Here is a 14,892-nt window from a genome sequence, read left to right as displayed (position 1 = left end):
ATGCTATGGAGGGTGCTATGCTATGGAGGGTGCTATGCTATGGAGGGTGCTATGCTATGGAGGGTGCTATGCTATGGAGGGTGCTATGCTATGGAGGGGTGCTATGCTATGGAGGGGTGCTATGCTATGGAGGGTGCTATGCTATGGAGGGGTGCTATGCTATGGAGGGTGCTATGCTATGGAGGGTGCTATGCTATGGAGGGGTGCTATGCTATGGAGGGTGCTATGCTGTGGAGGGTGCTATGCTATGGAGGGTGCTATGCTATGGAGGGGTGCTATGCTATGGAGGGTGCTATGCTATGGAAGGTGCTATGCTATGGAGGGGTGCTATGCTGTGGAGGGTGCTATGCTATGGAGGGGTGCTATGCTATGGAGGGTGCTATGCTATGGAGGGGTGCTATGCTATGGAGGGGTGCTATGCTATGGAGGGTGCTATGCTATGGAGGGGTGCTATGCTATGGAGGGGTGCTATGCTATGGAGGGTGCTATGCTATGGAGGGGTGCTATGCTATGGAGGGGTGCTATGCTATGGAGGGGTGCTATGCTATGGAGGGGTGCTATGCTGTGGAGGGTGCTATGCTGTGGAGGGTGCTATGCTATGGAGGGTGCTATGCTATGGAGGGGTGCTATGCTATGGAGGGGTGCTATGCTATGGAGGGGTGCTATGCTATGGAGGGTGCTATGCTATGGAGGGGTGCTATGCTATGGAGGGGTGCTATGCTATGGAGGGGTGCTATGCTGTGGAGGGTGCTATGCTGTGGAGGGTGCTATGCTATGGAGGGTGCTATGCTATGGAGGGGTGCTATGCTATGGAGGGGTGCTATGCTATGGAGGGTGCTATGCTATGGAGGGGTGCTATGCTATGGAGGGTGCTATGCTATGGAGGGTGCTATGCTATGGAGGGGTGCTATGCTATGGAGGGTGCTATGCTGTGGAGGGTGCTATGCTATGGAGGGTGCTATGCTATGGAGGGGTGCTATGCTATGGAGGGTGCTATGCTATGGAGGGTGCTATGCTGTGGAGGGTGCTATGCTGTGGAGGGGTGCTATGCTGTGGAGGGTGCTATGCTATGGAGGGTGCTATGCTATGGAGGGGTGCTATGCTATGGAGGGTGCTATGCTATGGAGGGTGCTATGCTGTGGAGGGTGCTATGCTGTGGAGGGGTGCTATGCTGTGGAGGGTGCTATGCTGTGGAGGGTGCTATGCTATGGAGGGTGCTATGCTATGGAGGGGTGCTATGCTATGGAGGGGTGCTATGCTATGGAGGGTGCTATGCTATGGAGGGTGCTATGCTGTGGAGGGTGCTATGCTGTGGAGGGGTGCTATGCTGTGGAGGGTGCTATGCTGTGGAGGGTGCTATGCTATGGAGGGTGCTATGCTATGGAGGGTGCTATGCTATGGAGGGTGCTATGCTATGGAGGGGTGCTATGCTATGGAGGGTGCTATGCTGTGGAGGGTGCTATGCTATGGAGGGTGCTATGCTATGGAGGGGTGCTATGCTATGGAGGGGTGCTATGCTATGGAGGGTGCTATGCTATGGAGGGTGCTATGCTGTGGAGGGTGCTATGCTATGGAGGGGTGCTATGCTATGGAGGGGTGCTATGCTGTGGAGGGTGCTATGCTATGGAGGGTGCTATGCTGTGGAGGGTGCTATGCTGTGGAGGGTGCTATGCTGTGGAGGGTGCTATGCTATGGAGGGGTGCTATGCTGTGGAGGGATGCTATGCTATGGAGGGGTGCTGTTTTATGGAAGATAGTACCTTGTTAGTTTCAAAGAGTTAAAATGATTTTATGTTCTGTCTTTCTGGATTTTAAGTTTTCAGATATTTTTACTGTTAAAGATTTAAAGGCTATTAATTTGTTTTAATTAGAACTTTGAAAATAGTAATGATTTTCCTCTTTAAGACTTTAGGAGTAGGTACGGTGTGCCTGCAATTAAAAGTTATTCCAAATACTGAGGCGGATGGATTTCTTGAGTCCAGGTTTTTAGTGCCAGCCTGGAAAACATAGTGAGGTCCTCCTTCACCTCTCTGTTTTTAAAGACTTGTGTTTATTTTATGTATGAGCATTTGCGTGTGTGTGTGTGTGTGTGTGTGTGTGTGTGTATGTATAACATGTACATGCCTGGTGCCTACCGAGGCCAGAAGAAGGCTTTGGATCTCTTAGAACTGGAGTTAGACGTACTTATGAGCCACCATGGTGCTAGGAACCAAACCTAGGTCCTTTTCAACAGAAGCCAATGCCTTTAACAAGTGAGCCATTTGTTCAGTTGTGACCCCCGTCCCAGATCCTATTTCAAACTTAGAACTGGCCAAAGGAAGAGAGAAAGTGTCAGTTTAGTGCTTAGCTACAGTCGAAACGTCTGTATCACACCTCCCTCTCCAAAGAGCAGGACCTATTTTGGAAGAGGGAACAGAAAGATTGTAAGCACCAAAGTCTGGAGAGGACCAGAAGTAATATCTTCTGGCTGTGACAGGACCCCTGTACTCATCATTTACATCAGTGTGGATGCCTGGATAAGAGTAAACTAGGCATGGTGCACATACCTGTAGCCCTGGCAACTAAGACGTAGAGGCAGGCAGGTCAGGATTTTAAGGGTATCCTCTGGTACATACATGAGCCATTCTGGGCTTCATAAAACCTGTCTCAAAAAACCAAACCAAACCCAACACCAACACCAACACCAACAGTTTTTGAAAGGTTATGAATTTGTTTTTGGCTTAATTGGATAGCTGATTAAAATATTATTTTGCTTTTAACAAAAAGTGTTTTTAACCTCTACTTTCTTTTTTAGGTTACCATACATAATGACAGTTATGACATTCTTTGTGGTAAGGATTCTTTTCTCACTTATGTTCATTATCTTGAAATATATTTGAAAGGTTTTATTTTCAGAATCACTCTTAGTGTTGATGTTTTGATCATGTAGTGCCTACAGTACCTACAAAATGTTTCAAAGCTATATGAACTGTGAGTAGTTGTAAGGTTTCATTTATACTTAGTATCATGAATGTATTTTCTCTGACTTTAATATATAATTAGAGAATTGCTCTTATTTTTCTTGGTCATTTGCATTAATTTGTATTTGATTTATTCTTACTTCAAAACGAGTAAGATTAAAAGAAACTAAGCTTTGATTGCAACAAATATTTGTTCCTTTGCTCCCTAAAATGTTTCAGTGTAAATGATAAAGAGATTAAGGATTTTAGGAGTTATGATCTATATATTTCTGTTTCTTATTTAGTCAAGGTCTTAATTTTATGCCTTTTGTTGTTGTTATAGGAAACTTAACAAACTCTTTGACTATCCCAGAATTTGAAGACTCCATGAACAGTTGTGACCAGTCCAGTCTGAATGTGGATAATATAAAGTATTCTGTGTGGGTTTCTTTCTTTGAGATTTACAATGAAAGTATTTACGATTTGTTTGTTCCTGTGTCCTCTAAGTTTCAAAAGAGAAAAATGTTACGCCTTTCCCAAGATATAAAGGGCTATTCTTTTATAAAAGGTAAGTTAGCGACCATTTTAATATTGTTCCAAAATTACTATTAGGTTTTGTTATGAGTATAGGAAATAAACAGGGAATTTTTTTAATTAATTTTTTAAAATCCATTTTTAGCAGAAAAAAATGAGTTTGTGCTTTGGAAGTATATTTTGTGTTTATTGTAACTGAGTAGAAGAGGTCTAGCACGGTTGATTTGCTTGAGTGTTAGTTATATTGGTGGTGATGACGTGCAGGATCTTCTCTACACTATTTTGCTTTGTATTTGGAACTGTTAAATGTTAAGTCCTCCATGTGTGCTTGCGAAACGTAAATACTAGGTGTCTTATAGTCTATCTTTACGTGCCTTGTGGAATAAGGAGTAGTTTTACTTGGTGTTCTAGGATGTGTGACCAGAAGAATGATTTTATATGGTGCTAGGAAAATACTTTGAAAAGATTATACTGTAATACAAATGCTGTTTTTTTTCTAAATTAGTGCATATCTTCTTTATTTGTTAAAGATCTGCAATGGGTCCAGGTATCCGACTCTAAAGAAGCATATAGACTCTTAAAACTAGGAGTGAAGCATCAGAGCGTTGCTTTCACCAAACTGAACAATGCTTCTAGTAGAAGGTAAGTCTTGACCCCTAGGGTACAATCCTGAGAAAACCACAGTAGTTTGTGCAAATGTAGGAAGCTAGTTTTAGATGGATGTGACCAGTAGGTTTTCTCAAATGTACTGTCAATTTGTAGTCATGAAAATTACCTGTAGATAAAAATACTAGTTGATTTGCCTGGATATTAGGTTTTCTAATATGCGGAATGTTTCTGAGGCATTTTTTTACTGTTTATGTCACTGTCCTGGATAGTTTTCCTAGTTGTTTAAAGAGGTGGCCATTTCTCTATGCTTTACCCTAATATGTACTATTTGGAAAATGATTCAGGCCTCAAGGGGTTAAAAAGGGATGTTTGTGATGAATGGGGTAAGGAGGTAGGAGACAGAATAAGCTTTATCAGTGAGATGCATAAATTCTTTCTCTTAAGGAGGAAATGCCCTGTCTCTTTATAATGAGATGGACATATGCATATAGGGCAGATTTCTGCTTTGCTTTAGGTATATTTTCGAAGACTGTAGCTGTACATCACAGCATTTTCACTAATAGTATGATCTCTGTAAGGACATTCTTGTTTTCCCCCATGGTCCTAGAGGGTGAGTCCAGGGTTTCACATGCACTAGGCTGACCTATATCCATCTCCAGCCATTGTTTTACTTCTTATTTTTAAACAGAGTCCCATTCAGTAGCCCAGGCTGGCTTTAACTTTAGAACTGTTTGATTTATCCTCACAAGTAGCTGCATATTGAGTCTCACTACACATGATTTGGAGTGCCAAGAGGTAAAGGTTTGAGGGATTTGGTGTTTGGCAAGTGATGACATGATGCTAGATAGTTGGCCTGCCTGGGTGAGAGTGGAGTATGGGGTTGACATGTCTGGTAGCTAGTTGCAAAAATGTACCTGTGGCGGATGATAGACGGAACTAGTGTAAAGAAGTCCAGTTTGAGATGTTTGTCTCTCACAGCACATGGGCATTGAAATGGAATGATAATACTTGATCTTTGTGTTCCTCTTTTTAGTCACAGCATATTCACTATTAGAATATTACAGATAGAAGATTCTGAAATACCTCGTGTAACACGAGTTAGTGAGTAAGTTGAACATTTTTTAAAATGTAGTTATTTTGAAACATTTTGAAAAATTTTGCAGTAACCTTTTTTTGGGGCGGGGGTTGATTTAGATTGTCTCTGTGTGATCTTGCTGGTTCAGAACGAAGCATGAAGACACAAAACGAAGGTGAAAGGTTAAGAGAGGCTGGGAATATCAACACTTCTTTATTGACTCTGGGAAAGTGTATCAATGTTTTGAAGAACAGTGAAAAGTCAAAGTAAGTGTCCTTAGTGTAAATATCAAAGTCTAACTTTGCTTTCTTTAGAAAGTACTTTCTGAAAACCCGTTTCTTACACAACCACTTGTAGTGATTACTTTCTTTTCATAGCAGATATGTGTGTGTGCAGTGCGTGCATAGGTATGTTCTAGGCAAGAGCTCTCTCTCATACTGAGCCATATTCATAACCCTACATGGAAATATACTTTAACTTGCTGTATTTTCAAAATTTCCCATAGGGTTCAGCATGTGCCTTTCCGAGAAAGTAAACTGACCCACTATTTCCAAAGTTTTTTCACTGGAAAAGGGAAAATATGCATGATCATCAATATTAGTCAGTCTTGCTCTGCCTATGATGAGACACTTAATGTCCTGAAGTTCTCAACCACTGCGCAAAGGGTGAGTGTTTTTAGATTTGTGCTAAATATATGACCGTCTCACAGCATTACTGCTTGCCTTAGAAGAGCAGATGTTTGGGTTTTGTTTTGTTTGCATTGCCTTTTTTTTCTTTCTTGAGACAGCCTGACCTAGCGATCGCAGATATTCCCACTTTCCCCCTCCTTTGCTTCTTCAGTGTGAAACTACAGGTGTGTGCCACCATGCCTTGGTAACGGTTCTGTGAAATAAGTAATATTTTGTGTCTGTTACTGTGAGACTAGGAAGTACTTGAAAATAAAATTGTAATTGTTGAACTAACTAGAAAAACAGGAAAAACTTGAACTTTGTCCCTTAAAGGAGTAAAATGACATTTTCTATTATGCATTAGTGATGAACAGACTATAGATTCATAGTAATTATGGAATGAATTGTTCACTCTGCCACTCATCTGACCTATATGAATGATGACCATCTTTTCTAGAGATAATACAGAGATCATAGAAAGGCATGTCTACCTATAGATTGCGTACAAAGTAGGTTTTTCTTACTTTAAGGTTCATTTAGCAATGCTAATTCCTTTTTTAAATGTTGGTTGGTATTTAAATTGTCACTTGACTTAACTTTACAAAGTTAGGCTGGGTGGAGTGGCTCACACCTTTACCCTAGCTTTGGCAGGCAGAGGCAGATGAGTTCCAGGCAGGCTGATGCTATCTGGTGAGAAACTCTCAAAAAATAACTTCAATGAAAGAAGTTTTTTCCTTTTCTCTTGTAAAAGCCATGTTGGATGTTTTAACAGGTCTATGTTCCGGATACTTTAAGTTCTTCTCAAGAGAAATCTTTTGCGTCTAACAAATCTTTACAAGATGTATCATTAGACAGTAATTTGGACAATAAAATACTAAATGTAAAAAGAAAAACTGTTTCATGGGAAAATAGTCTAGAAGATGTGCTTGAAAAGGAAGATTTGGTTGAGGACCTAGAAGAAAATGAAGAAACAGAAAACATGGAAACTGAACTTACAGATGACGACAGTGATAAGTCATTAGAGGAGTGCCGAGTCTCCGCCTGTCACAGAAAGAACAAGGTAGTATTAAGAACTTTGCTTGACTTACTTGTTTAGAAGTTAGGAATCATTCTTGATGCTCTCTTTTGTGTGTGTGTGTGTAAGTGAACATGTGAGTATGTGCATGTAGAGGTCAGAGGTCAATGTCAGGAATAAGTGTGGGATGTGTGTGTGTGTGTGTTTGTGTGTGTGTGTGTGTGTGTGTGTGTGAGAGAGAGAGAGAGAGAGAGCGTAAGCGAGCATGCATGAGTGATGAGAGCTCACACTTGTGCCGTGGTGCTCATGTGGAGATAGAGGACAACAACCTCAGGTGTTGGTCCCTGCCTTCTCCTTTCTTTTTGGTTTTTTTTTTTGTTTGTTTGTTTGTTTGGTTTGTTTTGTTTTTCGAGACAGGGTTTCTCTGTGTAGCCCTGGCTGTCCTGGAACTCACTCTGTAGACCAGGCTGGCCTCGAACTCAGAAATCCACCTACCTCTGCCTCCCAAGTGCTGGGATTAAAGGCGTGCGACACCATGCCCGGCGCCTTCTCCTTTCTTTGAGACAAGCAAGCCCTTGAGTCCACTGCTCTTGCATTAACCGGGCTCACTAGACCTCGTCTCGAGATCCCTGGGCTTTGAAATGTGTACTACTGTATGTGGCTTTGTATCTAGGTGTGTGTGTGTGTGTGAGTGTGAGTGTGTGTGAGTGTGTGTGTGTGTGAGTGAGTGTGTGTGAGTGTGTGTGTGAGTGTGTGTGTGTGTGTGTGTGTGTGTGTGTTGGGGCAGGGGTGGTGTCTGAACTCTTGTCCTTATGCTTGCATAGCAAGAGTGGTATCTCCTGGATCATATTCCTTTCCCTAGCAGGACACTTTTTTTTTTTTTTTTGTACACAATCTCACTGTGTAGCCCAGGCTGGCCTGGAATTCACCTGCCCCTTCCTTCTGAATGCTGGGATTAAAGTCATGGGTTACCATGCTCAGTGAATAGGACATTTTAACACCGACTTTACCACTTCTTATAGATTTGGTCCTTATATTCTCTGTTTCTGAAATGTGGTGCTATCCAACTCACCGATAAAATGAGAAAACATAACTACTGAACACTTCTTAGTGGAAAATAAGTGTCCTGATTTTCACAGTACATGTTTGTTTGCTAGACAGTGAAACATCTTTTATAGATCTGTCTTTAAGATAAATATTATTTTTGTATGGGTTTGTTTCTAAAATGTAGAGAGTCATACTTGGTTTTTCAGGTTAAGGAATCTGTAGTTGTGTGCAAGACTATTAGCATTAAAAAGGGTACAATTTTAATTGACTATGAAGTATATGTGCTTATTTTAGGAACTGTTGGATTTAATAGAAAAGTTGAATAAAAGACTAATAAATGAAAATAAAGAAAAATTAACCTTGGAACTTAAAATCCGAGAAGAAGTTACACAGGAATTCACTCAGTATTGGAGCCAACGGGAAGCCGATTTTAAGTAAGTTATTTCTTCATAACCTGGCAAGAATTGAGATTTATTTATTTATTTAATAGCTATTTCTTAATTTATATTATGTGAATTTTGAAAGTGATGACTGTATACAAATAGATGTTACATATGATTAAATTGTTCTCTTAATGGAATTAATTTATGTTTTAAAGGGAGACACTTCTTCATGAACGAGAGATATTAGAAGAAAACGCTGAACGTCGCTTGGCAATCTTCAAAGATTTGGTTGGAAAATGTGACAGTCAAGATGAACCAACAAATAGAATTTGTGACATAGAACTTGAAACTGAAGTATGTCAATGAAAATATTAAAAATAATGAGGCTTTTGGTACCAGGATTTAATACCCCACGTTAATGATGAGAAATGCTAATGCTATGAAATATTAGTGTCTAAAACAGTACTTTATGGTTTTATTGTAATGGGCATGTATTGGATATTTATAGGTAAATAGGTAGAGTTTTTGGATTGTGTTTCTGAGACAGACCGTCATTATACAGCCCAGGCTTGTCTGGAACCCCATTTTTCCTGCCCTGGCTTCTTGAGTACAGAGATGACAGCAGTGTGTCACTTTGCTAGATGCACAAACAATTTAAACAACTGGTTTTAGAAAAACTTACATTTTTGTGGCATTTGTTTTCATTTCAGTTTTTCTTGAGTCACTATTGCTTGTAGGCAATAACAGCCATTTTTGTTGGCTTACAGAATACTCTTTTCAGAAATGAGCCGGTAAAGGGTCCCTTACTTAATTGTTCTGATCCAGTCAGAAACACTTGTGTATGAAAAGGCTTGCCTTTGTTGGAAAATAACTCCAGGAAAGTTGATGAGTTTTGCTGCTCCCACTGAAGCTGATGAGGGCGTTTGCAAGGGATTGTTTGTGTTCTGAGTGTGTGCTGTGCTTTGTTTCTCAACCACTGGATGCCGTGGCCACAGAGCTTCAGGCTTTCTGTCACTACATCCTGGTGTAATGTGAACATGGTTTGTGATGTGGACTTATGTATGAAATAGAGGAGTGACATAAGCGTCCATATGAGATTGGAGGCATACTGAACTAGATGATCAAATTGTTCTGTAATGACATACTAAGATTTATGATATATTTCTGAGCAAACAAGCTTTGTATTCTATATTTTAAAAAATGTGTATTAAAACACAAATTTTGTATAATTGTGGGGGGAGGTGGGTCATGTAATTTAAAGAATCTTTAAGGTATGCCCACATGTAGTGAAGTCCACTGTTAATGTTAGACATGTGGTTTTTGTTATTTCTAGGAAGCTCATAATTATGTAGGAGTTGAAGATATTTTTCATTCTCTTCAAGATGATGTCACTGATATTAAGAAACAGGCCGAACTTGCTCATTTGTATATCACATCTCTTGTTGATCCCCAGGAAGCTATTGCCTGTTTGCAGCTAAAGTTTAATCAAGTTAAAGCAGAATTAGCTGAAACTAAAGAAGAATTAATTAAAGCCCAAGAAGAGCTAAAAAACAGAGAGAGTGGTAAGTGCATGTATTTTACTCTTATTTGGGTTTTTATGAATACATAAAAACTGTTGTTGGTGAGTATAGGGATTTGTGCAACTGTAGTGACCAGAAAATGTTTTAAGCTACATAACAAAGCTCAATATATTTACCATCTGTTTTGTGATTTACTACTGTAAATATTTTTTAGGACCAGGCAGATGGCTCAGTAAAGTTGGTGCCATGTATTAAGACCTGAGTTTGAGTCCCCAGACTATACAAAACAAGCTGGACATGGTGGCTTGTGTTTGTAATCCCAGTGCTAGGGACACGGACAGAGATAGGTCTTGGGACTTGCAGACTAGCCAGCCTTGCTTAACTAAGCACAAACTTAGATAGAGACTGTGGCTCAAAAGGAGTAAGGTGGACAGTGCCTAAGGAAGGGCATTTGAGTTGACCTCTCTCCCCTACAGGTGCACATGTATACATCACGCACATGTGCAGGTATGTGTGCACACACACAAATAACTAAAGTAGTGTTTATTATTATAAAAGACTTATCAAATTGAGAGGAAATAAACAGAGGAGCAACCCAGAAATAAAACAAGCGTCTTTATAAGAAATCATAATGAAACGTATAAAGAAGTTAAATTTGTTGTTCATTTATAATTTTTATGAAACCTTTACATGGAATAGTTGAGAGTGGGATAATGTTTTTGGAATGGTTTAAAACAGTCTTTTGAACTGATACTTCATTTGATCTTTAAGCAGGAAAGTCACGCACGCACGCGTAGTGGCATTTGGGTTTTAAGAGAGGTGAGGCACTCCACCTTTTATTGTGTGAAAGCAGAGAGGTAGAAGATAGCAGGTCAGTGGTGCCCTGTGAAGTGGACCAGGCAGGTGCTACCTGTTAGTTCTGTGTCACCGTGTTTCTACTTCTTAGCATGTACTTGTCAGTTTGCTCCAAATTTTGAAAGTTAGTTTTTCTGAAACATAATCTTGTAGTTAAATATTAGCACTGACAAAATTCGTTTTCTGAATTTAGTGTAATTTAATAGCTGTGTTCCACTCAGGGTTTTAGATGCATAGATTTTTCTTATTAATATTCTTTATCTTTACAGACTCTTTGGTTCAGGCACTCAAGACATCAAGTAAGGTAATTTAAATTTTACTTTGTCTTGGCAAGAATATAATGAGTGAATAAAGAGGAATGAATTGTGTTTGTGTACTTCTTTTAAAATAGTTTTGAAAAGCGCTATAAATGAAGGTACTGTAAAGAATTCGGAGGTTGGGTCTGGAGAGATGGGTCCAGTAGTTCAGAATGGGCCACATTAAGTTTGCCAGCACCTCCATCAGGTGGATCACAGAGTGCACATAATTCAAGTTCCCTGAGGAACTCAACAGCATCTGGTCTCAGAGGGCACCTGCACTTATGTGTACGCGCGCGCGCACACACACACACACACACACACACACACACACACACACACACACCACTCTCTCTCACTAACACATGCACACAGTTGCAAATAAAAGTAAATGTATAAAAGTGCTCAGCACTGCCTTTACCTGTGCACTACTTTTCAGTGATGGTCAATAGAAAGTTTCTTCAAATATTCTACTTTATGCTTCCATTCTTTAAAATGTTTTAAAAATGGGATTGTATCTTTGGACTTATTGGATAATCTAGAAATGAATTCTGTCACTACATACTAAATTATATTATTTTAGTTGTGTTTTATATTGATTTGATGCATTGACTAGTGTTTATCAAATTGTGTGGTGTGTTTAAATGTGGGGTGGACTGGGCATTGTACAGTCTGACCCGAGACTGTTTCTGCTTGATGGGCAGAGCTTGTTAACTTCAGGTCAGATAGTTACCGATGCTGGGTCTAGGTGGATTGGATACTTAACTGTCCAAAAACAAGATTGTGGACCTAAAGTGAATTTAATGCTAAGAACTTGCCACTTTTTCTGTCTGTCTTATTATTTTTAACTTATTTATGCTGTTAAATAGCAAAATATTTTAAGAAAGATATGATCAGATGTGACTAATATTTGAAGATAGTCGATACTATACTTTTTAGACATTACAGTGAGTTTACACAATTCCTCTTTTTCTTTTTCTTTTTTTTTGTACTATGGTTTTATAGTTTCTTTTTAAAAATTTATTTATTTTTTACTGAATATTTCCTTTATTTACATTTCGAATGTTATCTGCTTTCCTGCCCCCTCCCCCCAGACTGCCAATCCCATCCTCCCTTCCCCTGCTACTATAAGGGTGTTCCTCCACCCACTCACCCACTCCCACCTCCCTGCCCTCAGTGTAGGGGTACATGGGGGCATCTATTGAGCCTTCATAAGACCAAGGACCTCTCCTCCCATTGATGCATGGCAAGGCCATCCTCTGCTACATATGCAGCTGGAGCCATGTGTACTCCTTGGTTGATGGCTTAGTCCTTGGTAGCTCTGGGAGGGCTGGTTGGTTAATATTGTTGTTTTACCTGTGGGTCCTCTTTTGTTTTTCTAGTACTGAAAGTAGTTATAGTTTAAAATGATATTAATGTTCTAAAATTGAAAATAAAGACCTCATGTAACGTTTCTTCTAATTAAAGAGGAAAAAAGGAAAGAACAGAAGATGATTTACATATATGTGTGTGTGTACATACATATATGTGTATCTACATATGCATGTACATAAGTACATATGTATACATACGCATGTATATATGTATATACACTTTCCCAGGCACTCTTAGCTGTTTTTTTTTTTATATTAACTCATTTAAATATCAACAATTTCATGATACAGATGCGTTTGTTACTTATTCTTTTGAGATTGGGTCTTCTATAGCTCAGAGTGCCCTCCAATTTGCCATGTAGCCCAGGGCTTCAACATTATGTCTTCTTTCCTTCCCTTCCAAGTACTGAAATAGAGGCTTGTGCCATTGTGCCATTTTTTTTTTCTTCCCCTAGAACTGAATGACCTGTGTAGGATGACATAGATGAAGGTCAAAGAGCAAAGACTTAAACCTAGGAAGACTGGTTTGGGTGCTCTGGGTTTTTTTCTTAACTAACTTATTGGTTCTCTTTCCTTTATGTATGTTTACACACACACATACACACACACACACACACACACACACCCCTCTCTAAAATTTTATCTATCTAGTTTGTAAAGTCAGGACCTCACAGTGATGGCCTAGTTTGACCTCAGATTTATGGCAGCTCTCTTGGCTTAGCCTCTCTCATGCTGGGATTAAAAACATGAACCCTATGCCCCACTAACATTTTGTTTAAAGCAAATGTAATATTGTGTGAGGTATGGTGGTACATGCTTCTAATTCCAGTAGTTGGGAGGTAAAGAAGGGAGAATCAGTAGTTTTAAGTTAGCCTAGGCTATCTGAGACCCTGTCTGTAAAAGTAGCAATAATAAAAATATGAGATCATACTAGATAATGTGTTGCTATTGGTTATTTTTGTTTAAAAATTGAAAGTATTCTAATGCTGCATCATGTTTACATTCTAGTTTTCTCCAAATATATTTTCCAATCATTGTCATTTTCTTTTTAATGGAAATATTTCTATATGCTGGTCTTTGAGGTACGTTCCTTTAGTTCCAGCACTGAGATGGCAAAGAAGAGTGGTCTCTTGAGTTGGAGGCCAGCCTTGTCTACATAGTGAGTGAGTTGCCGTCTTTGAAAACATAAAGGTTATAGACTGGAGTGTTTAAGAGCTGTGAGGTAGAATTAAAGGAGTGGCACTGTCGATACATTTCAGAGTCTAATGTATGAAAAACACATTTTAAAATATTTTAAGAATTTAACTTTATAAAGCATCTTTTAATTAGATAGTGATGTTTATATATTGGTTCAGACTGAGGTATTTTAAAATTGCATATGCATCCCAAAGTAATTTACCTAAGAAAGGAGAATCACTTTATCCTGTCACTGAGTTCAGTTTATTTAGTTGCACATGTAGAAAATGTAAAAGAGGGCATTCAGCTGCTTTAAAACATGGTTTCTTAAGTATGCTGACAGTACTCTGCATTTGAGAAGGAGACTAGGAATGCATAAGCACTGGCTGTCTTAGGGTTGCTGCTGGTGTGATAAACACCATGACCAACAGTAACATGGGGAAGAAAGAGTTAATTTCAGCTTTCACTTTCCTATTAATAGTCTATCACCAAAGGAATTGAGGGCAGGAACTCAAGACAGGAATGGGGAGGCAGGAACTGATGCAGAGTTCATGGAGGAGTGTTGCTTATTGGCTTGCTCCTCAGTGGCTTCCTCAGCATGATTCCTTATATAGCTCAGGACCACCTGCCAAGAGGTGGTGTCAACAGCTGCATTAAGATAGGCTCTATCACATCAATCATTAATCAAGGAAAGGCCGTACAGGTTTGCCCAATGAACAATCTGTAGGACATTATCTCAGTTGACCTTTCTCTTCCAAGATGATTCTAGCATATATTAAGTTGACATGAAAAACTAGCCAGCATACTGTAGGTTTTAGCCTAGGCTAGTTGGAAGGGATTCTGAAAATACAGGAATTTGGATACATTTAGATAATGGTGGTTGGTATTGAGTCATGGGTCCAAAACATGAAATTAAATAGAATAAAATTGCTGTTTTTTCATGTGTTTATTACAAGTATGTTTTCTTTAGAAAGATACATACTATGACCGTGAGAGTCTTTGATTTTTAGCATCTCATAAATACAAATTTCCTATTCAGATGGTTTAGGTGAGGATTATACATTTGTCCTTTAATTCTTAACATGGCATGGGCATGTTGTCTGCCAAGAGGTCAGAGGACAACATGCAGGAGTCAGTTCTGCTCCTCTACCATAGGCCTCAGATCAAACTCAACTGTTAGCCTCGTGACAAGAGTTTGCTTAGCTATCTTGCTAGTCCGAATCCTTTTATAGATTTTTTTTTTAATTAGAACATCTTTAAATTATTTTCTATTATAGGATGTAAAGCAGGATAATACCATAACATATAAGCTATTAGCTAAGTGTGCATGCTTTGTTTAAAATGCTTTTCTAGGGGTCTGGAATGTTGGCTTAGTGGTAAAGACTAGTTGTTCTTGCAGAAGG

At 39.3% G+C, this 14,892-nt stretch overlaps 1 protein-coding gene across 2 annotated transcripts in view; it reads left to right on the top strand.

Annotated features, from left to right (window-relative positions):
- Window positions 1-14,892, top strand: part of Kif20b (kinesin family member 20B) — a 55,395-nt gene that overhangs the window by 10,825 nt on the left and 29,678 nt on the right. Inside the window, exons 7-17 of one of the 2 annotated variants that reach the window (XM_021152143.3) lie at window positions 2,794-2,830; window positions 3,282-3,506; window positions 4,003-4,114; window positions 5,115-5,186; window positions 5,276-5,422; window positions 5,662-5,821; window positions 6,597-6,884; window positions 8,181-8,320; window positions 8,485-8,623; window positions 9,723-9,831; window positions 10,914-10,948. In XM_021152143.3, coding sequence (XP_021007802.1) covers window positions 2,794-2,830; window positions 3,282-3,506; window positions 4,003-4,114; window positions 5,115-5,186; window positions 5,276-5,422; window positions 5,662-5,821; window positions 6,597-6,884; window positions 8,181-8,320; window positions 8,485-8,623; window positions 9,723-9,831; window positions 10,914-10,948 — 1,464 coding nt within the window. Of the gene's footprint in view, window positions 1-2,793; window positions 2,831-3,281; window positions 3,507-4,002; window positions 4,115-5,114; window positions 5,187-5,275; window positions 5,423-5,661; window positions 5,822-6,596; window positions 6,885-8,180; window positions 8,321-8,484; window positions 8,624-9,602; window positions 9,832-10,913; window positions 10,949-14,892 lie in introns of both variants that reach the window. The other variant, XM_021152144.3, reaches the window with a different exon arrangement.

This window comes from Mus caroli, unplaced genomic scaffold (assembly GCF_978045245.1).
Source record: "Mus caroli unplaced genomic scaffold, Mus_caroli_1 scaffold_20, whole genome shotgun sequence".
NCBI lineage: Eukaryota > Metazoa > Chordata > Mammalia > Rodentia > Muridae > Mus > Mus caroli.
The sequence above is the reverse complement of the archived record's forward strand: the minus strand, read 5'-3'. Positions and strand labels throughout refer to the sequence as shown.